The sequence below is a fragment of the Oryx dammah genome, unplaced genomic scaffold, assembly GCF_014754425.2.
Source record: "Oryx dammah isolate SB20612 unplaced genomic scaffold, SCBI_Odam_1.1 HiC_scaffold_5, whole genome shotgun sequence".
NCBI lineage: Eukaryota > Metazoa > Chordata > Mammalia > Artiodactyla > Bovidae > Oryx > Oryx dammah.
The window spans coordinates 104,005,385-104,032,542 of NW_024070189.1; the positions used below are offsets into that span (position 1 = coordinate 104,005,385).

The 27,158-nt window shown below is 40.6% G+C and overlaps 1 protein-coding gene across 3 annotated transcripts; it reads right to left on the reverse strand.

The window, feature by feature from the left end:
* Positions 1-551: 551 nt before the first annotated feature.
* Positions 552-27,158, reverse strand: LOC120864313 (zinc finger protein 354B). Of its 3 annotated transcripts, none has more exons than XM_040241300.1 (5): positions 26,951-27,158; positions 25,838-25,925; positions 22,626-22,752; positions 21,789-21,884; positions 552-2,669 (listed from the first exon to the last, which is right to left on the reverse strand). In XM_040241300.1, exons 2-5 carry the CDS (start codon positions 25,868-25,870, stop codon positions 1,090-1,092), a joined length of 1,836 nt encoding a protein of 611 aa, XP_040097234.1. In that variant the 5' UTR covers positions 25,871-25,925; positions 26,951-27,158; the 3' UTR covers positions 552-1,089. The 3 variants fall into 3 exon arrangements, with proteins under 3 accessions (XP_040097234.1, XP_040097235.1, XP_040097236.1); XM_040241301.1 differs by lacking the exon at positions 26,951-27,158 and adding an exon at positions 26,266-26,915; XM_040241302.1 differs by lacking the exons at positions 21,789-21,884; positions 22,626-22,752; positions 25,838-25,925; positions 26,951-27,158 and adding an exon at positions 9,510-9,745.

A 27,158-nucleotide genomic window follows, 5' to 3' on the forward strand; every position in this document is an offset into this window, starting at 1 on the left:
AGCGCTGACTCATTTGAAAAGACCCTGATGCTAAGATTGAGGGCAGGAGGAGAAGGGGATGACAGAGGATGAGATGGTTGGATGGCATCACTGACTCAATGGACATGGGTTTGGGTGGACTCTGGGAGTTGGTGATGGACAGGGAGGCCTGGCACGCTTCCCTGTTCACGGGGTCGCAAAGAGTCGGACACGACTGAGCGACTGAACTGAACAGAGGGCGGGTTTTTTGGCCTCTTTTTTGATGAAAACTATGCACCAAGTTTGACAGAAATTTAGGAAAAGTAAGTTGCAGAGGCTGAGGTAGGTTGCAGTTTATTTTTATCTATTATTTGGTCCTTTGCTCTAAAAATGCATATATTTTAAGATTTTGTTTGGTATTAAAATGTTAGTTGTTAAGAGACATGGTATTAAGCTTATGCAATTGGTGTCTTTCTAATGAGAAATCCAGCACCTTTACACCCAGATTTTTTTCTGTTTACATGTTGCATATAGTGTATAACACTGTATAAAGAGACAGAAAAACCTCACATTTATCTTACAAATGGCCAAAATCAGTATTTTCAATTGTGATTTATTTGTCTCAAGATATTTTAAAAAGTGACTAACAGGTATTAAAGTATTCCACATATTTATTACACAGTCAAAGCTTTTCCTTAAAATTAAATAACTGATAATGACTAAATTAAAATTGAAGTTTTATCATATTCATTACATTTACTAAGTCATTCTCAAGTGTGTATACAGTTGTCCCATACTATCTGTAGTGGACTGATTCCAGGACCCCCCCACAGATACCAAAATCTGAGGATGATCAAGTCTTTTATGTAAAATGGCATAGAATTTGCATGTAACCTATGCACATCCTTTCATAAACTTTAAATCATCTCTATATTACTTGAAATACCCAATACAGTGCAAATGCTTATGAAAATAGTTGCCAGTGTGTGGCAAATTCAAATTTTGTTTTTTGGATATTTCTGAAAAAAATTTTTTTTTTAATTTTAAATTTGCAGTTATTTGAACCAGTGGATGTGGAACCCACAGATATGTGGGACCAACTTTATTCTCATGACCTTTGGTTTCAGGGTTTCACACATGCAAATCTACTTTGAAGGGGTCCTCTTCAATGTGAATTTTATAGTGGTTCGTAAGGGACGACCTCTGGCTGAAGAGTTTCCCACATGCATTACACTCATAGGGTTTCTCTCCAGTATGAATTCTTTGATGTGCAATGAGTGATGAGCTCTGCCTAAAAGTTTTCCCACATGTAACGCACACAAAGGGTTTTTCTCCTGTATGAATCCTTTGATGTTGAAGAAGAGCTGCGCTTTGCCCAAAAGATATCCCACATTCCAGACATCGATACGGTTTCTCTCCTGTGTGAATTCTGTGATGATTGCTAAGGGACGAGTTACACCTGAAGGTTTTCCCACACTCATTACATTTATAGGGTCTTTCTCCAGTGTGCATCCGCTGATGTTGAATGAGAGCAGAACTTTGTCTGAAGGCTTTCCCACACACTTTGCATTTACATGGTTTCTCTCCAGTATGAATTCGCTGATGAATAATGAGTGTCGAGTGGGAACTTAAGGCTTTACCACACTCATTACAATTATACAGTTTCTCCCCAGTATGAATTATTCGATGTCTATTAAGCCGTGAAATAGAAGTGAAACCCTTTTCACATTCATTACATCTGTAAGGCTTTTCTCCAGTGTGAATTCTTTCATGTTGAATAAGAGATGCACTCTGACTGAAGGCTCTCCCACATTCACCACATTTAAAAGGTTTCTCTCCTGTGTGAATTCTCTGGTGGTAACGAAGGGATGAACTAGACTTAAAGGTGTTGCCACATTCGTTACATAAATAGGTCTTCTTTCTCGGATGAATTCTCTGACATCCAGGTAGGTTGCAAGTGGATGCCTTCCTTCCTGGGTTATATTTGTGGGGATTGTCTTGAGCATGAATTTTTTGATGTATAAAAAGGGCAGACCTTCTGCCAAAGGACTTACCACATTCTTTACATTTGTAGGATTTTTCCACAGTATGTATTTTTACGTGTTTATAAAGGGATGCACTATGGCTGAAGGCTTTCCCACACTCTTTACATATATACGGTTTCTCTCCAGTATGAGTTCTTTGATGTTGAATAAGAGCTGAGCTTTGGTTGAAGGCTTTCAAACATTCATCACATTGAAATAATTTCTCTCCAGTATGGTTTTTCTGATGTTTACGAAGGGATGACTTGTGAATGAAGGCTTTTTCACATATGTTACATTTATGGCGTTTTTCTGCTGTCTTTATTTTCGATTGGTTAAGTACATTTGAATCCTGCCTGAAGCTATTTCTTTGTATTTCATATTTTGAGGGTGTTTTTTCTCTAGCAACCCTCTGTTGCTTAACAAACACTGATTTCAGGCTGAAATTTTGGCCGAAGTCATTATTTTTATGGCTTCTTTCTACAGTGAGGATTTTTGTATGGGTGACTGAAATTATTTGTAAACTTTCACTTTTGTCCTTCTGTTTCTTTATTCTGTCTTCATATATGCAGGGGTTTTCTGATATGAAATTCCATGGTTCATCCTTTTTGAGTGTTTTCCTTATTAGCCCCGAAAATGATGAGTCTTGAGTTTGAGTTGCCTTTGTGGTTTTAGGACTGCTCTTACATTCTGAAAAAAAATAAAAAAAGGAAGTGCCGATGATTCACACGATTAGCTGAGACTAAATGTATAGAAGGAATAAATATTAATGATATCTAAATAAAGCCTGGCTTTATGGATTAAAAAAGCACTAGGAAGGGGAAAACATAGGAAGGAACACTGTGTATATAAAACAATAATCAATGAGAGATGGTGTACTAGGATGAATAAAATAAGGGATCCTCATTTAAAGAAGGTGTGCACATACACATGACCAGGAGAATGGAGAGAAGGGATCAGAAGAGAAATATGAACTGGGAAATGCAGTCTAGCACCCGAAGCATATGACAGGCTCATAAATTATCTCCATGACATCATTCTCATTTCTGTAATTATTTCTAATCTTGAATATATTCCCTACTTTTTCTACATGTCAAACTTCTCTGTAGCCTTCAGATTCAGTTCCAATGTTGGCTCGTCTGTCACCCTTTCCTGACTCTGAGCCCAAACAATCTATTCCCCTTATTATACCACTTACCATAGTATCCCATAATATGTATTTAAGGGAAAAAAATGAGTATATCTAGAGAAAATGAGAAAGCCTTTAAAAATGCAGCACCATTAATAATAAACACATATAAGAAAACAGGAATTGAGAGATACTTCCTCAACAAGGTAAAGTAAATATACTTTAGTCCTAAAATCAGTATCTCATTTAATAAAGAAACTCTAGAGACATTTCCACCACGATCAAGAACAAGGCAAGGATACCAACTACCTTCATTTCTATTCAACATTATACTAGATGTATTAACCAGTACAAGCACACAAGCAAAGCCTTTGGCTTTGTGTATAAAGAGGCAGAGGATGACTAAAGAGAAAATTAAACTACTTCTATTTGCTGATGCTATTAATGCTACATCTAAAATTAAACCTCAGAGAATCAATGATAAAACTTGATCAGTGACATAGCAGGATATAAAATTAACATACTAAAATCAATAATCATTTATACAAAAATTGAGGGAAATAAATTCACAAGAAATATGAAAAACTTATATGAGGAAAAATTTAAAACAGTCTTGAATGACATTAAAGTATACCTGAACCAACAGCAAAACCTCTCCTATTCATGGATAAAAAAATAAATATAAAAATGTAAAGATATTAAGTTGCACATGTGTATGTGTGTATATAGATAGATAGATAGATATTTTAAATCCTGCAGGATTTCTCAACTTCAGCTGACATTTTATGCTGGATAATTCTTTGTTTTTCAGTGATCGCTTGTGCAATAGTACCTACTCTTTTCACCATTCTTACCCTCTCTCAAGTTGTGACAATCAAAAATATTTCTAGACACTGAAGCACTGAAATGATAAAATCACCTCTGGTAGCGAACCAATGGTATGGATGAAATAAAAATAACAGTAAGTTAATAAATGTTGAAACTGGGTGATAGATACACAGGAATTCCTTATACTATTTTCTCTACTTTCATATATGTTTAAACTTTTCTATAATAAAAGTAAAAATTAAATTTTTATTTTTTACTTTCTGTTAATTTCTTGCAAGAGGAGAGAGCAGGTTAATCTTTCCCCCCTTTATACCACGTATAATCAGGGAGAAATTAGAAAATACTTATATATGAATGAAAATGGAAACACAACTTACTAAAACTTATGGGGTGTAGTGAAAACAGTGTTAGGAAGAAAATTTAAAGCACTTAAAAACATAATTTACTACTTAAGGAACCAGAAAAAACAAACTCAACCCAAAGCTAGCAGAAGGAAGGAAATAACAAAGGCAAAAGCCTAATAACATAAAATAGGAAAACAATAGAGAAAAATCAACAAATCCAAATCAGTAATCTGAAAAGACCTAGATTTTTAATAAGCCTTTAGTGAGACTAAGAATAAAAGGGAAAAGACACAATTAGTAAAATCAGAAATGTGAGTGATGACATTACTACAGATTAAAATAAAAAGGATTATAAGGAAAAACTATGGATAATTGTATGGCAAAAAACTGGATAGCCTAGAAAATATGGGCAAATTCATAGAAACACAAAACCTACCCAAACTGAATTATGAAGTAGAAAATCTGAACAGATATATATCTAGAAAAGCAACTGAGCCAATAATCAAAACCTCCCAATAATAATTATAAAAAACAGCTCTGTACCAGATGGCTTTCAGTTCAGTTCAGTTGCTCAGTCATGTCTCTTTGCGACCCCATGAATCGCAGCATGCCAGGCCTCCCTGTCCATCACCAACTCCCGGAGTTCACTCAGACTCACGTCCATCAAGTCAGTGATGCCATCCAGCCATCTCATCCTCTGTGGTCCCCTTCTCCTGCCCCCAATCCGTCCCAGCATCAGAGTCTTTTCCAACGAGTCAACTCTTCGCATGAGGTGGCCAAAGTACTGGAGTTTCAGCTTTAGCATCATTTCTTCCAAAGAAATCCCAGGGCTGATCTCCTTCAGAATGGAGGGAGTCCAAGGGACTCTCAAGAGTCTTCTCCAACACCACAGTTCAAAAGCATCAATTCTTTGGCGCTCAGCCTTCTCACAGTCCAACTCTCACATGGCTTTACTGCCTACCAAACATTAAAGATCTAACACCCCTCCTTCTGAAATGCTTCCAAAAAACCAAAGGAGGCAGCAATACTTTCTAACTTATTCTATGAAGCCATCATTGCCCTGATAATAAAACCAGACAAAAACCCTAGAAGAAAAGAAAGCTAAAGATCAATATTTGTTACATATATTGATTTTAAAATCCTCAATAAAGTATTTGCAAAGAGAATTCAGCACATCAAAATGATTATACATCATAACCAAATGAAATTTATCCCTGGCATACAAGAATGATTTAACTTATGAAAACCAACTAAAGCAACACATCACATTAACAGAATGAAGACACAAAACCACACAATCATCTCAAGTGATATAGAAAAATGTACCTAACAAAATTCAAAATTCAACACTTTTTCATGATTAAAAAAAAAAGAACAAAATTGGGACTAGAGGGAAATTGCCCCAACACAATAAACACTATCCTTGAACCCACAATTAACATCATATTCAATGGCAAAAGACCATGATCTTTTCCTCTGAGATCAGGAACGAGATAAGGATGCCCATTTTTAACACTTCAACCCAGTATTAGAATTTCTAGCCAGAACAATCAGGCAAGAAAAATAAAGAGTATCTAAACTGGAAAGGAAGAGGTAAAATGATCTTAGTCACAGATGACATGCTCTTTTTTAAAATTTATTTTATTGAAGTACAGTTGACATATAATGGTGTGTTAATTTCTGCTATACCACAGTACTTCAGTTATCAGATGGTAAAGAATCTGTCTATAATGCAGGAGACCTAGGTTCAATCCCTGGGTTGGGAAAATCCCCTGGAGGAGGGCATGGCAACCCACTGCAGTATTCTTGCCTGGAGAATTCCCATGGACAGAGGAGCCTGGGATCGCAAAGAGTCAGACACAACTGAGCAACTAAGCACATAGCAAATACATATATTGGGTTGACCAAAAAGCTCGTTCAAATGTTTCTATAACATCTTATGGAAAAATCCAAATGACCTTTTTGGCCAACCCAACATATACACTCTTTTTCATATTCTTTTCCATTACTTATGGTTTACCACAGGATATTGAATATAGTTCCTTGTGTTATACAGTAGGACTTTGTTGTTTGTCTACTCTATATAATAGTTTGCAATAGATGACATGATCTTATATTCAGAAAATCTAAAGATTCAACAAAAAACTGATAGAATACACAAACTCAGCAAAGTGGCAGGATAAAAACATCTATACAAAATCAGTTGTGTTTTTATATTCTAACAATGAACAAGTCAAAACAGAAATAGAAAAAAGGATTTCATTTACTATAGCATCAAAAAGAATAAAATACTTAGGAATTAACTGAAAGGAAGTAAAAGATTTATACACTGGAAACTACAAACACTGTATAAAGAAGACAAAGGTAAATGGAAAAACATCAAGTATTTATAGATTATAAGATTTAATACTGATGTCAATACTACCCAAAGTGATCTAGAGATTAAATGCAAGTCCTATCAAAATTCCAATGCCATTTTTGGGCAGAAATAGAAAAACTCATGCTAAAATTTATATGAAATCTCAAGAGACCCTGAGAAGTCAAATAATTTTGAAAAAGAAGAACAAAGTAGGAATACTTCTCGATTTCAAAACTTACACAAAGTTACAGTATGGCAGCATCGTGGTACTGGCATAAAGGTAACACAGATCAATGGAACAGAACAGGAAGACTGAAAACAAACCTTCACATATAAGGGCTAATGATTTTTGACAAGGGTGCCAAGACTGTTTGTTGAAAAGATAGTCTTTTCAACAAATAGTGCTGGGAAAACTGGATATACACGTGCCAAAAAAAAAAAAAAAAAAGTTAGACCCTTCATGTGAGTAACACCATACACAAAATTTAACTCAAAATGAATATATGACTTAAATGTAAGACCTAAAACTATAAAATAGAAGAAAACATAGGGCAAAAGCCTCATGACTTAGGATTTACCATTGATTTCTAGAATAGAATACCCAAAACACAGGAAACAAAACAAAAAATAGACAAACAATTGTACTTCATCAAAATTAAAAGCTTCTGGGTGAATTCCTGGCAGTCCAGTGGTTAGGACTTGGCACTCTCACTATTGGGGTCTGGGTTCAATCCCTGGTTGGGGAACTAAGACTCCACAAGCTGACCAGTGTGGCCAAAATAAACAAATAAAAGCTTCTGTACATCAAAGAAGACATTAGCAGAATACAAACGTAAGACTAGGAAAAATATTTTCTAATTATATATCTGATAAAGGGTTAATATTCAAAATATATTAAGTATTCCTATAACTCAACAATAAGAAAAAAACAATTTAATTCAAAAATGGGCAAAGGACTTGAACAGACATTTCTCTATAGAAGGTATACCAGTGGACTCTAATAAGCACATGAAAAGATGCTCAATGTTAGGAAATAAAAATCCAAACCACAATATTCTACTTCACATTTGTTATTATGGTTAACAAACATATATGTGTGTGTTTTAATTATATATATAGAGAGATGGAAAGTAACAAATGTTGGCAAGGATATGGAGAAACTAGAACCCTTCTGAATTACATTGGTGATCATGCACCAGGTAGGAGAAAGAAAGCTTTGACTCAGTCTCTTTCAAAATCTCTGCTAATGCTTGAAACATCAAAAATTCCAATGTTCACTTGCCACCCCCATCATTCCAGTTTGGCTTTGAATGTAGCCACTTTACATGCCAACCTAAACACACTGTCATTCTCCCCTAAACTGACATATGGAGTCTGTTGAGCAGGTTGAATATGTCACTCAATTAAGGACTCTGGAATGTCTCTCATAACTCAAAAACTGGCCAGTGATCCAGCTTTAGAAAGCATCTCACTTCTGTGTATAAGAGAAGACATGCATGGTCCGTATCCATCTCACAGAGATGTGCAAACAGACATGAGTTAAGGGCATGTACTTTAATGTGGTTGATAATTTTAATCACATTCTGCAAAACGTTGTTAAGGTGACATTTTCCAGCTAGCCAGCATTTCTCTACGGATAACACAGTGAGTAGACTCACATTCAGAAGTGACCTCTTTGACGCAAGTACAATACTTTGCCAACAAAGGTCCGTCTAGTCAAAGCTATGGATTTTCCAGTAGTCATGTATGGATGTGACAGTTGGGACTATAAAGAAAGCTGAGTGCTGAATAATTGAAGCTTTTGAATTGTGGTGTTGGAGAAGACTCTTGAGAGTCCCTTGGATTGCAAGGAGATCCAACCAGTCAATCCTAAAGAAAATCAGTCTTGAATATTCTTTGGAAGGACTGATGCTGAACCTGAAACTCCAATGCTTTGGCCACCTGATGTGAAGAACTGACTTATTGGAAAAGACCCTGATGTTGGGAAAAACTGAAGGAAGGAAGAGAAGGGGACGACAGAGGATGAGATGGTTAGATGGCATCACTGACTCAATGAACATGAGTTTGAACAAGCTCTGGGAGTTGGTGATGGACAGGGAGGCCTGGCGTGCTGCAGTCCATGGGGTTGCAAAGAGGCAGACATGACTGACCAGCTGAACTGAACTTAATGAAACTAGAAAGCCATCTAGTGGCTTTCTGACCATCTAATAATGGTCTAAAGACATTACTATGGTCTCTGTGCAGTCAACCTTTCTGCTAAGGATAATCTGTATTCGCACCCCACCCCCCCAGCCCCAGCAACAGCATCAACACCTCAGTTCCACACCAGATCAAGCATTAGATTCTCATAAAGAGTGAGTAACCCAAATCCCTTGCATGAACAGTTCACAGTAGCATTCACATTATTATAAGAATCTAATGCCACTGCTTATCTGACAGGAGTTAAGAGCTCAGTCATGGCAGCCACTCTGTCCATGCATATACAGACACAAAATGACCAATTCCGCTTTCCTGATATGAAATCATTCTTGAATAGTTCTGCAGCTGTGATGTTGGTTGCCAACAAAAGTGCACATAACATATCCCCTTGCATATCCTCCTGAAAAATAGGTTGCACAAAAACAGGCACTGTTGTCCTGTTTTCAACATCGGTAGACTCATCAACCTGGACTGCGTACCACAGTGACTCATTAATCCTAACAACTGTGCCTCAATATCCTCTGCTGTTTCATCCATTTGTCTAGTTACAGTGCTAGCTGAAAGAGGAACACATGCCACCTTTTGAACTGCAGCCTCTCCTAAAGTTCATTACAAATGAACTTTAGCAGCAGACAGGATCAACTCTTCACCAACAGTAAGGGACTTCTTACCTTTAGCAATGCAGTTAGCCCTAAGAATGATGCTCAGTGCAGACACATTTGATGAAGTGGTGGCCTTCAGTAACTGCTTCTGTTCTTCATATTCACTTTCTTTTTTCCCCCTTTGAAAAACTCCAGAGACTTGCATTTTATTGCAGGGTGCTTGGTCTTCCTGCGGTAAAGCAGTTTCGAAGGTTTCGAAACTTTGTTGGATAGCCAGTCACCACATATTATACAAAGTGGGCTTAGAGAATGTGAATCACCTGTTTCAATAAACCTGTAATTTAAGTTGGACTCCTGGTATTCTGTTTAGCTTTTATTATTTATTTTTACTTTTGGCTGCTGGGTCTTCGTTGCTGTGCGCAGGCTTTCTCTAGTTGTGGAGACTGCAGGCTTCTCATTGCGGCGGCTTCTCTTGTTGTAGAGCACTGGCTCTATAATGCAAGGGCTTCGGCAGTTGAAGCTCTTGGGTTCCGGAGCACAGGCTCAGCAGTTGTGGCGCAAATGTTTAGTTGCCCTGCAGCATGTGGGATCATCCTGGACCAGGGATCAAACCAGTGTCCCCTGCATTGTAAGGTGAATTCTTAACCACTGGACCACCAAGGAAGCCCAATTTTCTTTTAAATGCAGCTTTATTTTTGTTGGCAGTCTTAGAGTCTTCTGCTGTCTCATTGTGTCTTTCCCCCTTTTCAAAGAAGCTCTTCAGTGATGTTTGTTTTTTACTCATTTGGCAAGGGTTACTTTGTGCGTTTATCAAAAATGTGACTGAGACAAGTGTGCAATAAGGGAAAGAGATGTGGATAGAAGTGATAAATAAAATAATGGACAGGCAATGGGTGGATTAAAATAAGTGTAAGATTCTGATTTAAAGCCCACCACTAGATGCAGCTGTACAATTCATCAACTCACTTGCCACTATAAAGCCTGCCACCAGATACATCTTACCTGTCACCTGCCACTCACTGATAGGGTTTTGATATCAGTCTTCAAGCAATTCATTTATTATGGTCTCTGTGCAGTCAAACCGCTCTGCTAAGGATAATCTGTATTTGCACCCGCCCCGCCCCAGCAAAAGCATCAACACCTCAGTTCCACATCAGATCAAGCATTAGATTCTCATAAAGAGTGAGCAGTCTAGATCCATCGCACGTACAGTTCACAGTAGCATTCACACTATTACGAGAATCTAATGCCACAGCTGATCTGACAGGAGTTAAGAGCTCAGATGGTAAATGCTAGCGACGGGGAGGTGCTATAAATACAGACGAAACTTCCCTTGCTCTCCTGCTGCTCACCTCCTGTCATGAAGCTTACCACTCACCTCCTGCTACCGGGACTCCTGCTCTGTAAGACACTAGGGATCCAGTAATGAAAAGAAATGTTTTGTTTTTTCCAGGAGCCTAGTTTAACATGAGAAACAAATTAATTCAACGTGCAATCAATGCAATATGTGATCACTTCTAGAACGAAAACAAAAGATAGAAACAGAAGCAAATGTGCGCTTTAAATAGTATCCAAACTATCCTTAGACAGTTGCAAATACAGGCAGGAGAGATGTTCAGGCAATAGTTACAGTTTCCCAGGATTTTAGGGGATTAGTAGTTTGCTAGTGGAAATTTAAAAACTGGATTTTCCCTTTTGTCAAAATGGAGATATGTGCTTTCCCACCCTTTTTCTTAGCGTATTATTTGAGAAAACTTTTATTCATAAATCATTTCTCTGTGCCTTTGATACGTATTTAAACTTGTGAAGCCTCTGTTAGCATTACAAACCAGCACTAAAAATTCTTGAGAGCTTGGGAGCCATCTCTTTGACATATAAACATCAAGAAACATAGTGATACTATCTTCCTGTCCTTGTGAAAGTTTAGCCTAGTGCTTAGTTCCAAACTGGCACTATCTGCTCATCATAGGATACTAGAAGTCTTCTTATCACTAGGACATATAGCCCAACTGCCTGGTGAATTTAGGATAAATACAAAAAAATGTATAGCTGTGTTGGCGTCAGTCCTCTTGAAAGTGAAAGTGTTAGTCGCTCAGTCATGTCGACTCTCTGTGACCCATGGACTGTAGCCTGCCAGGCTCCTTTGTCCATGGAATTTTCCAGGCAAAATTACTGGAGTGAGTCGCCATTCCCTTCTCCAGGGATCTTCTTAACCCAGGGATCAAACCCGGGTCTCCCACACTACAGGCAGATATTTTACCCTCTGAGCCACCAGGATGAAGACAAATGACAACTAACCTCAAGAACATGTATTCTCAAGAATATGTAATTCTCAGCTACATTAAAAAAGGGTGGTTTTTTTTTTGTTTGTTTGTGTGATCTCATCAGCAGGTTACCTATGCAATCTAGTTTAATTCTTATTCAATAGTGACAGTGTTTTCTGTCTTTTGGAGAGGATTCTGGGTTGGCAGGAGATTTAACAAAACTTTCCCCAATATTATATGAAGGGATAAGCATGAGAGTTGAAGGCAGAATCAGTATCTTTTTTTTTTTTAACCCAAAATAGGTTTTTGGCCTTATTTTCTAAAGCATTCCCCTGATTTATCCAATCATCAGTCAGATTCAAAGTTATATCTTAACGAAAATGTGATTTTAATTGGCACTTTCACAAGGCTTCTTGCGAACCAGAGACTGAGAGAATTAAAATCGGTATGCTGGGAATTATACATAACAGTATAATTATACATGGGTGTAGTACTGCACATTTGTGAACACCCTTTGTCTTACTGAAAAAAGAAATGCTGGTCTAGACAATGTTTTTGGCAATGTCAATTTAAAAAACTTTTTATTATGGAAAAATTTCAATATATATGAAAGTAAAGAGTATTGTACAATGCTTCAAAAACCACCAACACTTCATGTATAAGCTTCACTCCTCTTCCATCAGATGGACTAAAGCAAATCCCAAACATATCATCTCATCTGAAAATATTTCCAAACACATTTCTCAAAGGGCATTAAAAAAAAGGCAACAAAAAGCAAAACATTTCACAGCCAATGAAATTAACACTATTTACTAGTAGCATCTTATATACAGGCAGCATTTGAATTTCCCTGTGTGAAAGCCTTTGACTGTGTGGATTACAACAAACTGTGGAAAATTCTGAAAGAGATGGGAATACCAGACCACCTGACCTGCCTCTTGAGAAATCTGTATGCAGGTCAGGAAGCAACAGTTAGAACTGGACATGGAACAACAGACTAGTTCCAAATAGGAAAAGGAGTACGTCAAGGCTGTATAATGTCACTCTGCTTATTTAACTTATATGATATATGGCAAAACCAATACAATATTGTAAAGTAAAATAATAATAATAATAAAATAAAATATGAAAAAAAAACTTATATGCAGAGTACATCATGAGAAACGCTGGGCTGGATGAAGCAAAAGCTGGAATCCAGATTGCCGGGAGAAATATCAATAACCTCAGATATGCAGATGACACCACCCTTATGGCAGAAAGCGAAGAACTAAAGAGCCTCTTGATGAAAGTGAAAGAGGAGAGTGAAAAAGTTGGCTTAAAGCTCAACATTCAGAAAACTAAGATCATGGCATCCTGTCCCATCACTTCATGGCAAATAGACGGGGAAACAGTGGAAACAGTGTCAGACTTTATTTTGGGGGGCTCCAAAATCACTGCAGATGGTGACTGCAGCCATGAAATTAAAAGACGCTTACTCCTTAGAAGGAAAGTTATGACCAACCTAGACAGCATATTCAAAAGCAGAGACATTACTTTGTCAACAAAGGTCCGTCTAGTCAAGGCTATGGTTTTTCCTGTGGTCATGTATGGATGTGAGAGTTGGACTGTGAAGAAAGCTGAGTGCCGAAGAATTGATGCTTTTGAACTGTGGTGTTGGAGAAGACTTTTGAGAGTCCCCTGGACTGCAAGGAGATCCAACCAGTCCATCCTAAAGGAGATCAGCCCTGGGATTTCTTTGGAAGGAATGATGCTAAAGCTGAAACTCCAGTACTTTGGCTACCTCATGCAAAGAGTTTACTCATTGGAAAAGACTCTGATGTTGGGAAGGATTGGGGGTAGGAGGAGAAAGGGACGACAGAGGATGAGATGGCTGGATGGCATTACCGACTTGATGGACGTTAAGTTTGAGTGAACTCCGGGAGATGGTGATGGACAGGGAGGCCTGGTGTGCTGCAGTCCATGGGGCTGCGAAGAGTCGGACATGACTGAGCAACTGAAATGAATTGTCTCATAAATTTTTTAAGTCAGGAAACAAGGTTCATCTACCTTGGTTGGTGAACTCTTAAATCTTTTCTAGTTATTAGATTATAAATGTAATTTGTAATCTGGTGAAGTGAAGGTCATTTCCCTTCCCAGAAAAATATCTTAACCTGATAAAGAGCATCCACAACAACCGAGTGCTAACGTTACACTTGGGCTTCCCCAGTAGCTCAGTGGTAAAGAATCTGCCAATGCAGGAGATGGAAGAGATGTGGGTTCTATCTCTGGGTCAGGAAGATCCCTTGGAGAAGGAAATGGCAACCTACTCCAGTATTCTAGCCTAGACAGTTCCATGGACAGATGAACTGGATAGGCTACAGTTCATAGGTTCACAAAGAGTCAGATATGACTGAGTGACTAAGCACACACATCGTTATACTTAATGGTGAAAGGCTGAATGCTTTATACCTAAGATGTGGAACAAGGCAACCATGTCTGCTCTCACCACTCATAATCAGAATAGTACTGAAAGTCTACTTAGTACAACATGGTAAAAAAATGAAATAAAAGGTATACAAATTGGAAAGGAAGAAATAAAACTATCCCTATTTGTAGATAACAGTACAAAGAAAATTCCTCGGAATCCACAAAACATTTTCTAAAACTTTAAGACATTTAGGAAGGTCACAGGATAAAGACAAACATACAAAAATCAGTACTATATCTACATACTATGGACACATGGGCACTGAACTTATATTTATAGTACCATTTATAATTACTCAAAAACACTTAAGTGTAAATGTAACAAAATATATACAAGACTTGTATTATGAAAACTATGAAACATTGATGAAAGAAATTAAATAAGGGCTAAATGGGGAATTCCATGGTGGGTCTGTGGTTAGGACTCAGCACTTTCACTGCTGAGGGCCCAAGGGCCAGGGTCAATCTCTGGTCGGGGAACTAAGGTCTCACAAATCATGTAGCATGGCCAAAACCAAAAACAAAATAGAACTAAATACACGGTTCAGTTCAGTTCAGTTCAGTTCAGTTCAGTCGCTCAGTCGTGTCCGACCCTTAGCGACCCCATGAACTGCAGCACGCCAGGCTTCCCTGTCCGTCAGCAACTTCCGGAGTTCACTCAAACTCACGTCCATCGAGTCGGTGATGCCATCCAGCCATCTCATCCTTTGTCGTCCCCTTCTCCTCCTGCCCCCAATCCCTCCCAGCATCAGAGTCTTTTCCAATGAGTAAACTCTTCGCATGAGTCTGGCCAAAGTACTGGAGTTTCAGCTTTAGCATCATTCCTTCCAAAGAACACCCAGGGCTGATCTCCTTTAGAATGGACTGGTTGGATCTCCTTGCAGTCCAAGGGACTCTCAAGAGTCTTCTCCAACACCGCAGTTCAAAAGCATCAATTCTTCGGCACTCAGCTTTCTTCACAGTCCAACTCTCACATCTATACGTGACTATTGGAAAAACCATAGCCTTGACTAGATGGACTTTTGTTGGCAAAGTAATGTCTCTGCTTTTGAATATGCTGTCTAGGTTGGTCATAACTTTCCTTCTAAGGAGTAAGCGTCTTTTAATTTCCTGGCTGCAATCACCATCTGCAGTGATTTCGGAGTCCCCCCAAATAAAGTCTGACACTGTTTCCACTGTTTCCCCATCTATTTCCCATGAAGTGATGGGACCAGATGCCATGATCTTCGTTTTCTGAATGTTGAGCTTTAAGCCAACTTTTTCACTCTCCTCTTTCACTTTCATCAAGAGGCTTTTTAGTTCCCCTTCACTTTCTGCCATAAGGGTGGTATCATCTAGATATACCATATTCATGGAGTGGAAGATTCAGCCTAGTAAAGACCTCAATTGTCTCGAAATTTACTTGGTTTACTAAAATATCTCTGCATGTAGATATAAATAAGATTATTCTAAAATTTACATGGAAAAGCAAAGAAACTAGAATACCTAAAGCAACTTTGAAAAGGAAGAATAAACTAGGAATAATCAACCTACCCAACATTAAAGCCTATACATAGCTACAGTAATCAAAACTGTGTGATGTAGGTAGAGGGAAAGACACACAGATCAGTGGAACAGCAGAGAACACCTAGAAATAAAGTCACAAATGTGCTCAACTGCTTTTGGACAAAGATATAAAAGAACTGAGTGAAAGAAGACAGCTTATTCAACAAATAATGCTGGGACAACTGACTGTCCACCAGGAAAAATAATGAATCTTGACTGAATCCTACATCTAATACAAAAATTAACCCAAAAGAATCACAGAGATAAATGTTCAGTGTAAAACTACAGCACTTTTAGAAAAAAACACAGAAGAAAATCTGTAAGATCTAAGGATAGGTAAAGGGTTCTTAGACTTGCCTATGAAAGGACAGTTCATAAAAGGGAGCACTGATGAACTGGAGCTCATCAAAATTAAGACTCATTCTTCAAGAGACACAGTGAAGAGGATGAAAGGGGAAACTAAAGACTAGGAGAAAATATTTGCAAACCACATATCCATCAAATGACTATGATCCAGAATGTATTAAAAAAAACTCTCAAATCTCAACAGCAAAAAACCAAACAATACAATTAGAAAATGTTTAAAAGATACAAACAGACATTTCAACAAAGAAGATATACAGATATCAAAAAAGCACACAAAAAATATGTGAAATGTTATTAGAACTTAGGAAAGTGTAAGTTAAATTATAGGTATAATTGGGTCTCCTGCATTTCAGGCAGATTTTTTACCATCTGAGCCACCAGGGAAACCCCGTATATACCTATCAGAATGGCTAAACTAAAAGTAGCAACAACACAAAATATTGGCAAGGATACATAGGAATTGAATCATACATATGCTGCTGCATTGCTGGTAGAATATAAATTGGAACAGCCACTCTGGAAAACAATTTGGTTGTGTCTTCAAAACCTAAACATGCAACTACAACATGACCCAGCAATTATACTCCTGGGCATTTATCACAGAGACATGAAGATTTTCTTTTGTACAAAAACCTGAACACAAATGTTTTTAGCCATGTAACTTGTAATTGTCAGAAACTGGAGACAATCTATATCTTTGAACAAGTGAATGGTTATATAACTGTGGTATGTGTACTTTACAAAAACCTATTCAGCAATCAAACAGAATGAAATACTGATACAAGAAACTACTTTAAAAATTTTCCAGAGAATTATGCTGAGTGAAAAGAAAAATCCTAAAATGTAACATACTGTATGACCATTTAAATAACATTATTGAAATGACAAAATTACAGAAATGGACTAGGAGTTACAAAAGAGAAAGAACAAGGGGAGATGAGAAGCAGGGACAAGGAATCAGAGGAAAGTGGGTGTGTCTAATAATGGGCAAGTCGTTCATGCAGTCGTTAACTGGAAACTGACTTGGACCAGGCACTGTTTTAGGTATTGGAGAAACAGGTACAAACGAAACAGACAACCCAGCACAAGGGAGTTTATAATTCAGAGACAGGGAAGATTATAAATAAATACTTACTATTTTGCAGTGATAAGGACTCTGAGAGAAAATAACACATGATGAGGGGATTAAAACAGATGGGAGAATGCTGCAAAGGGTGTGGCGGTAAGGGAGCCCTCCTATACTGCTGGTGGGAATATAGACTGGTGCTGCCACTACGGAAAACAGCGTGGGCGTTCCTCAAAACAACTAAAAACAGAGGTGCCATGTGATCCAACAATCCCACTCCTGGGCATATGTCCGGAAAAAACTGTAATTCGAACAGATACACACACCTGAAAGTTCACAGCAGCACCATTTACAATAGCCAAGGCATACTAACAACCTAAACGTGCATCAGAAGAGGGAAGGATAAGGAAGATGTGGTATATATACACACTACACAATGGAATACTATTCGGCCATTTAAAAGAATGAAATTATGCCATTTGCAGCAACAGGAATGGACCTAGAGATTATCATACTAAGTCAAGTAAGTCAGAAAGAGAAAGTCAAATACCACATTATATCACTTACATGTGGAATCTAAAATATGATGCAAATAAATTTATTTGAGGCAGAGGAACCAGAGATCAAATTGCTAACATCTATTGGATCATAGAAAAAGCAAGAGAATTACAGAGAAACATGTGTTTCATTGACTATGTTAAAGCCTTTGACTGTGTGGATCCCAACAAACTGTGGAAAATTCTTCAAGAGATGGGAATACCAGACCACCTGACCTGCCTCCTGAGAAACCTGTTTGCAGGTCAAGAAGCAACAGTTAGAACCAGACATGGAACAACAGACTGGTTTCACATTGAGAAAGGAGTATATCAAGGCTGTATATTGTCACCATGTCATATGCAGAGTACATAATGCATAATGCCGGGCTGGATGAAGCACAAACTGGAATCAAGGTTTGTGAGTGCAGCCAGGAGAAATATCAATAACCTCAGATATGCAGATGATACCACCCTCATGGCAGAAAGTGAAGAGGAACTAAAGAGCCTCTTGATGAAGGTTATAGAGGAGAGTGAAAAAGTTGGTTTAAAACTCAGCATCAAAAAACTTGAGATCATGGCATCTGGTCCCATCACTTCATGGCAAATAGATGGGGAAACAATAGAAATAGTGACAGACTTTATTTTCTGGCTCCAAAATCTCTCTGGACAGCTCCAGACAGTTGTACTTTCGTTCAATTTAATCCAACTAAAGCCTAACTCAGAAAGGGGGACTCCTCATGGATCAGAGGCTGTCAAGGCGAACAGAAGGGCAACAATTCCTCCTCCTCTCCCTCTGATCTTTCATGCCAGGCTCAGCCCACGCCTGGCAGTGGGGCTGACGCCTCTCCTAGCTCTCTACTGCTTCCCTACTAACTCAGTTCTCTGCTTATTTTGTGGTCATCTTCAGCTGTTCCCACAAGATTAGTATGTTTCTCCCAAATGACAGCTACAAAGAGAGACAAGTGTGGTTCTGACCTCAAAAGATCTCACCTTGGATGGGGAAGTAAGCACTCTCCTAAAGATGTGGGCACCTTAGGAATCGAGACAGCCTGCCTCATAGCTCGTCTCACTCACTCACTCACTTCAGTTGCTCAGTCGCATCCAACTCTTTGTGACCCCATGAACCACAGCACGCCAGTCCTCCCTGTCCATCACCGACTCCCGGAGTCCACCCAAACCCGTGTCCATCGAGTCGGTGATGCCATCCAGCCACCTCATCCTCTGTCGTCCCCTTCTCCTCCTGCCCCCAATCCCTCCGAGCATCAGGGTCTTTTCCAATGAGTCAACTCTTCGCATGAGGTGGCCAAAGTACTGGAGTTTCAGCTTCAACATCAGTCCTTCCAATGAACACCGAGGACTGATCTCCTTTAGAATGGACTGGTTGGATCTCCTTGCAGTCCAAGGGACTCTCAAGAGTCTTCTCCAACACCACAGTTCAAAAGCATCAATTCTTCGGCTCTCAGCTTTCTTTACAGTCCGACTCTCACATCCATACATGACCACTGGAAAAACCATAGCCTCGACTAGACGGACCTTTGTTGACAAAGTAATGTCTCTGCTTTTTAATATGCTGTCTAGGTTGGTCATAACTTTCCTACCAAGGAGTGTCTTTTAATTTCATGGTTGCAATCACCATCTGCAGTGATTTTGGAGCCCAGAAAAATAAAGTCAGCCACTGTTTCCCCATCTATTTGCCATGAAGTGTCTGCTGAGCCCCAATTCCACATCTTGATGGGTCCACTGACTCATTGGGACCTGACAACAACCTAAGACAAGTCCTACCACATCTACGCCAGGTGGCTCCAGACTGGTTGCAGGCTGATCCTTGCAGAATATAAGCCTGAGCCTGTGGCCAGGCTACTTCAAGTCCTCAGAGGCTGTGACCAGCTCTCAGGCACAGACCAGGTCCCGTGATAGGGCTCCCAGCTCAGCGGGATCTGGTCCCTCCCCCTTTCTCCCTGCTCCCACCTTGACACACCAGCTTCCTTTCTCTGGACTCACACACCCCCTCTGGACGCGTCTCACATCTAAGGGTCTTCCTTGGGAAGCACCGCCCCTCCTGATCCACATTCTCACAGAGTTCCCGTGGCTCCTCCCCCACGATCCCCACCAGAATCTGTCATCCCACACTCCTGCGTGCACTTAGTCTCCCCCTCAACTGAGCTCTGCCAGGGCAGGACCTGTGTCCTTCTGTCTAAGGTCGCACCGCTGTTTATCATGGGACAGGAAAGCAGTGGATGAGGGTTTGAACTTGGCTCTCCCAGAGCCCCAGCCTCCCCAATTCAACAGCTGCCAGTCCCCGATTCTCAGGACAGCCACCTCTGCCATCTCTCTCCTCTGGTGACTGCTTCTCTGGCTCAGCCACAGAATCTTCTTTCTTAACCCACGTCGTGAGCGTTGAGGTTTCCTGGAACACTGACCTCTCCTCCATTCCCCCACCTACTCAGCTCAAGGCTTTAAAGGCTTCTCTCACATTGATGGCCCCTTGACCTCCCTGCTGAGTTCCAAGCCCTAATCCTTCTATAACTGTCCACTGCTGACCTCTACCCATATTTCGTTCACATCTCAAATGAAATCTATCCCACACTGAACTCATCATATACCCTTAACAAAGGGGGCCCTCCTCTTTCCTCCTGAACCCACTACACATGCCTTCTTCCAGGTAATGTCTTGCCTACCTTATGCAATAATCTCTAGGAGGTTCCCACCTCTATTTTTTTCTCACTGCAAATCTAAGCCCAACAATGTCTCCAAAGTGACTATTCTTATTAAATTCAAATTACATAATTAAGGACTTTATGGATATATTTTGTGAAAGTTCTAATAAAATTAAATGTAAATAAAGTCCCCTTTCATCATGCCCATTCTTGATCCCAGTCCACATGTAACTAGTGTCCCCTGAGTGTTTTTTAAGCACTTCAGCACATATTATGCATGTGGACAAACATGCATAACACCAGGGGCTTCCCTGGTGGCTCCGCTGGTATAAAGAATCCTCCTGCAAAGTGGGAGACGTGGGTTCGATCCCTGGATTGGGAAGATGCTTTGGAGAAGGGGACGACTACTCACTGCAGTATTCTGGCCTGGAGAATCCCATGGATTGTATATCCACAGGGTCACAAAGAGTTGGACACGACTGAGCTACTTTCACATGCACGCATGTAGACAAACACCATGTAATTTTCCTTACACGTAAATGGTGACATGTTACGATCATGCTCTGTAACTTGCTTTAGCTTCTCACATGCCTTGGAGCTCAGCCCACACCAGGGCTCCTTTCTAACTGTGGTGCTGCGTGCAAACACAGGGACCCACCTCAGGATGTTTAAAGAGTCTTAGACTCAGGCCAGTCTTTCCAAAATATCAAGGACCATATAATTCTTCAACTTAAAATGCTTGACTTGGGGCTTCTCTGGTGGCTTCTCTGGTAAAGAATCAGCCTGCCAACGCAGGAGACACAGGTTCAATCCCTGATCCAGGACGATCCCACACGCCAAGGAGCAACTTGGCCCGTGAGCCTCAAACGGCTGAGCCTGTGCTCTGGAGCCCGGGAGCCACAACGAGAGAAGCCACGGCAGTGAGCAGCCCGAGCACGGCAACTAGACAGCAACCCGCACAGCAGCAAAGACCCCGCCCGGCCACAAACAATAAGCAAATACATAGAGCTATCAAAAATTCTTACATTATTTCCAGTCAACCATAGACAGTTCTCATCTTTAAGAACTGTACCAAAGCACCGTAGTGTGGCCCCCACCCAGCTTTCCAATCTATTTCCTTTCTCATCTCTTTCTTTTCCTATAACGCTGGCCTTCAGTCAGAATGAATCAGCTACAGTTCCTGAAATACACTAAGTCTGCTGAATGAATACATGAACATGTAGCCCTTCTCTGAAACAGGAAAGAATAAGAAAAAAGATCCTGAGAGATTCACCTGTGAAGTAACTGTAAGAGAAAAAGAGGACACTTGTGACTGGGGGCCTTAGCATTCCTTCTCCATCATTTCTTGAGGACTGAGAACTTGGAGAAAGTCCACTGACCAACATCTCCAAGTCTCACATCCACTCATTTACCAGACTGTTGCTTGCAGAGATTCCCCACCCACTCACCTAGAGAGGAACCTCCAGGGCTTTCTTTCTCTACCTTCCAGGGATCTTCTCCTTGCTGCAACAGGGAGATCACTTCAGGTTTGGAAAATGGGAGTCCTGCTCACAGCAAAAAAAAAAAAAAAAAAGGACAAAAAAATAAAAACAACAACAAACTCAGTCTTGACACAAAGAGGTAACTGGTTCTGAGTGGAAACTGAGAAGATGATGCAAAGAGCTTCTGTGGGGTGCTCAAGCTATGCCCCTATGATGTACAGGAGCGGGTTAGGGAAAAAGCAAGGGACTTGTAGAACCTAACAATGGAATAATTAGTTACATGTTAGGGAAACACAATGAACACGCAGCCCTGAAATAGAGTACCATTAGCTTTCTGTAGAAAGAGAAATGTGTGAGATGTCCAGACTAATATCTATAAACAGGTATCTATGGAAAGGATTATGTAACAGGTAGCTTGTTTAAAATGAGAAAACACTATCTAGCTCCCTTTAAAATATGGATTATATGGTGTTCATCTGGCTGGAAAAGAAAACGGGGAAAGCCAAGTGGTGGGTCAAAGAAGGGGGATGAAGGATGCTCTCTGCTTAGAAATGAGCAAACACATCATAGTGGGAATGGCTTGAACTATGAGGGAATTTCTAATGTGCAGCTCTGTAGACTGTTCCATCCATGAGGCACAAGGCATCCATGCTTATTAGGAAAAATTTTTCAGATTTATTCTTGGAGATCCAATTTGTACAGTGCTAAGGCAAAATTCAGCTGAAATTTTGATGATCCATGGCTTTTATCCAGGGATTTGGGTGTTGAATTATCCCAATTTCCGATCAAAGGAAATGTCCTTACCCAGTGAGACAAGGTTACTATAGTTCTCCAGCATCACATCTTGGTACAAGTTTCTCTGAGAAGGGGCCAGCTTTCTCCACTCATCCCGTGTAAAGAGCACAGCCACATCTTCGAACGTCACTGACACCTGTAGAGACAAGCCATCCCAGCTCACCCAGGACCACCCGTCACACAGGGTGACGGCAGCAGCAATGGGAAGTAGTCAGGTTACCATGAAACGCTTTTATATTATTCTAGGTTCTGAAAGGTTCAAGTCACTTGTTTAACGAACACGTGATTTGTGACAAATATATACTGAGTAGCATGAAGTCTGAACCATGCCCTGTGTTAACCACAGAGATGTGTGGAGGTATTAAGGCCATTAGTAGGAATGTTCATCAGAATACTCTTCCTTAAGGCAATTCAATAAAACATATTAAGAGCGTTAAAATGTTTATACTCTTTAAGTCTCCAATTTACTGTATTTCTTTGATAATGAACCATGCAAAAAAATGCGCACACAAGGACATTTATTACGGTGTTAGTAACAGCAGAGAAATGTAAACAACCTAAATAATCATTGACAAAGGCTGGGTGAAATAATTTAAGGCATTATCTGTGTGCTCTCTGAAGCCTGAGGACAATAGTGGCAATTAAAATAGCTATCATTTATTGAATGCTTTCTTCGGGCCAAGTACTATTCTTAGAGCTTTATATTAATCTTTAGTGTAAATCTTTTATCTTCATGACAACCTTGAGAAGAAGGTACTATTATTATCCTCATTTTACAGGAGAACTCACAGAGAGGGGAGGACGTCTGTCTAAAGTCATAAAGCTGGTCAGTGGTAGTGCTGGGATTGCAATTTCAGGTGCATGTCTAAGGCTCCATTCGTAACACTCTGTAAAAGGCCTCTCAAAATCTACCAAATAATTAGTAAGTAACCGAAATACTGCACACAATGTACTGAAAACCGAACCAAACTTATATGAAAGGTTCAGATGTTACCTATTATCACGTCAATATAAAGTACTATGCAATCATTAAAACTGATGGTATAAGTTAACAATGCTGACTTAAAAAGACATTCATGATAATGTTAACTACAAAAAGCAGGTTATGTATCAGTATGTATAGTTTGTTCCCATTTTTGAAAAAAATTAAATATGTACATAGAAAATGATGCTGAGAGATAGATAACAAATGGCTCACAGCAATTATCTCCAGATGGTGGGGTTTTTTTTTGCATACATGGAAAAAATATATACACAAAAGCACACACATACACACATCTATACACATATGTACATATACAAGCATATATACATACACACATATATATGTGCATATTTTGCACATATATCTATAAAGTTTTTTGCCACAATTACACAATATTTTTATGGTAAGATGAGGCATTAAATTAATATTGGTGAGGAATACAAGAAATGATCTTTGCTGTCAAAGAATTTACAATTAAACTAACAGACAAGAAAAGTGCATGAATTTGAACAACAAAAGAAAATGTGTAGCTGAATATGACCGCACATCATTTACATTAATCCTTATTTTAGAGACGAGGAACACAAGATCCAGGGCAGTTAGGATTCCAAGTCACATACTCTATTAACGGCAGAGACAGGATGATAACTAGTCTCCTTTTAACACAGCACTTGGTATATTCTCTCTCTGACCCTAAAACATCCCATCACTGAGTTTTACATACAAGTCCATGCAGCAGGTGAGGTTAGGGAGAAATGTCATATAGGGACGGAGAAGATTCTGGGCAAGAGAGCAGCTTGACTTTGTTGGAATGGGATGTGAAAGCCAAGCAGTTCTAATATACAAAGGCAGGTCCTAGCCATTGCCTCAGAATATCAATCACCACATTTCATGGCTTCAACATCACGTACACAGAGCTCTGGTAACACAGGGTCTGGGCCTACTCTGCATTCTGAGAAATGCACCAGAGGAACGGCTGGACAATAACCAGCATGAACTGAGAGGCCAGACATACCTGGGTTTGATTTCAGGTCACTTGACTTCTTTGAGCATCAGTTCCCTCATATGTAAAATGGGGTAATAACTGCTGCGCTGTTATGAGAGTGAGAACAAAGGTAAAGCCCTCGGGATATTCCCTAGCAACATTAACTATCAATATTATTGTTAAATGAAAATGAGTAAAAATTGACAGTATTTTCTGGGTCCGAAAAACACTGCAGTCATTTCTATCTACCAACAGTAATGGTATCGTGGACTAGAATGATACTGTTCAGCTACCACAACCACCACCTGCTGAACATCTTTGATGTGCCCAGACCCGATTAAAACAATTTCCATGCTGTAATTTCACTTGATCCTCTCATCTACCCTATGAGGCAGGCATGGTTGCTACTCTCATTCTATAGCTGAGGAAACTGAGGCACAGGGAGATGCAGATGCCTAAGGCCTATAAATGGCAACAGAGGATATGGTTCAAAACTGGCTGTCTAGCTTGAAAGCCCCACTTCTAACTGTACACCCTGTATACCTTGACTCTCCACTGCTGATATCCCACAAAATCCTCCCTGCCACTTCCTGAAGAGTCTTCTCTCTGCTCTTGAAGTCAAAGGACCTCTCCATTTATGTTCCCTCTGACATGGTTAACCTGGATGGGAGCCCCACCTTCATTTCCACAGCATAAACAAGAAAATAGTAGGTCAAGATCAGCTTTCAAGAGAGTGATAGAAGCAAGATACATGATCCAGAAAGTTAAAAGGGAGGAAAAAAACTAAAAACTATGGACTGGGAAAAACCTGGGAAAGATAGCCTGAGGATTCTCAGGGGTGGAAAGAAAAAGAAAAGCATTCTGGCCAAGAGTAGGGAGAGGGACAGGAATGAGCAAAGGGGCCAGGCCAGAAAGGAACACTGCCAAGTGTCCATGTTTGTTTGTTCTGACCTCAAGTGATATAAGACGTGTGGCATCTTACCTAATTAGTAATCACATGGTGAGCTGAGATTAATGAATAAAAGAGTGTCTACCAGGAAAACAAAAGAGAAACACTAGATATGGATTGCAAGGTTGAAAGTGAACATTCCCTATGGAATCCACCATCCACCTCCGTGGGCCAGCTCTTCAAAGAGAAAAGGATATGGGCTCCAAATCCTGGTGAAGATTGTATTAGGGGGAGAACTCCAGTTTGAAGATTAAAAAGAAAAATCTATTTGTCTATAAGACTTCAGAGGGCAATGAACTCACCTGAGACCTTGCTTCCCTCTGTTCGGCAGCCATATCCTCTTTCTGAGCAGTTTCTCTTGGGGATGGGTGAAGTCTCCAGAAGTCAGATCTGAGAGAAGAAAAAGGGAGCCAGGAGGAAGCCCCTTCTCTTTCCACCCCTCAGAATCAGCAGCTCTGAAACCTTTACATTCCCTGAGAATGATACCTTGTGCCCTCAGAGAAGGACCTAGGAATAGACAGCGCCAGAGAGCAGGGTTGGGTCATCCTGTTCCAGGCCCAGCTCTCTCCCTGACTCAGAGGAAAAGGTCCTAGGACTCTATCAGCAGTAGTAGCAGCTCCTTGAGCCTCACCCAAGTGTCGGGCACTAAATGAATCATTGAGCACAGTTGGCACTGTCAACCCCCCATTTTATAGATCAGGAAACTGAGGGCAGAGTGGGAGCAACTTACCCCAGGCCACACAGCCAAGGGAGCGTGGCACCAGGATTCCAACCACAGCTGTCTACAGAACACACGCTTTAACCTCCCTGCGTACACGTGACAACTTTTCTCCATCCAAGTCTTCCCACCCAGCTCCTCCCCCTCCTGTCAAGGAAACAATTTCCAGATTTTTCTAGAAAACCTGCTTCCGGAAGGGAGCACATCAGCTCTCCTAAAGCGGGGAGCAGGCTTGACGGAGGAGGCACAGACAACCGAAGACCGGGATTCCAGTCCTGATTCTGCCACTGGGGAAAACCAAGTGACTCACTTCTCATGCAAAACAAGCCTTTCACTAAGGAGGGCAGTGGCGATGTTAGGGGAAGGAAGTACTCTTCACTTTCACTGCCGGCCCGGAGCAAATTAAAACGCCAGCAGGAGCCGTGCAGGTATCTCTCTGGGAACAGGTCGGGAGAAAGCAGCAGCGGGGGCAGAACCCGGCGAATGGGGAGTTAGTGCTCGACTTGGCGGCGGTCAGGGCACATCTGTGGGAGGCGGTGGTGCCAAGAAGACAGAGCCGGTGGCGCCCCGCCCACGGCCCGCCGGCACCCACGAAGAACCCGCTCTCGCCTCCTGGGCCTCTGCCCTGCGCCCCGACGCAGCATCCTCCCGAGGCCCGGTCCTCCCTCCTGCATCCCGCCGACACTCCGCCGCTCACCTCGCCCAGGCCTCCGGGGGTTCCGCGGGCAGCAAGTGTTATGCTCCGGAACTGACACGGCCAGACAGCTGCTTCAGGTAGGGACTTGTCCGAGGTGCTGCTTGGGTCGACCTCACGCCGGGAGGCCTTTCACGCCAGCGGCAAAACCCACGCAGGTCCGGGACCCTCAGGGGCTATCGCTATCCCCTCTGGGAAATGTAGTCTACAC

Bases quoted from the DNA above. Each gene is read 5' to 3' on its own strand.
- LOC120864313 (XM_040241300.1), bottom strand. From the start codon at position 25,870: ATGGCTGCCGAACAGAGGGAAGCAAGGTCTCAG. The intron at 21,885-22,625 runs GTAAGGACATTT...TGCTGTGAGCAG, and splicing joins TAGTAACCTTGTCTCACTGG to GACTCCCATTTTCCAAACCT. The intron at 2,670-21,788 runs GTGAGTGGGTGG...ATTTTTTTTCAG, and splicing joins CCCTGGAGGTTCCTCTCTAG to AATGTAAGAGCAGTCCTAAA.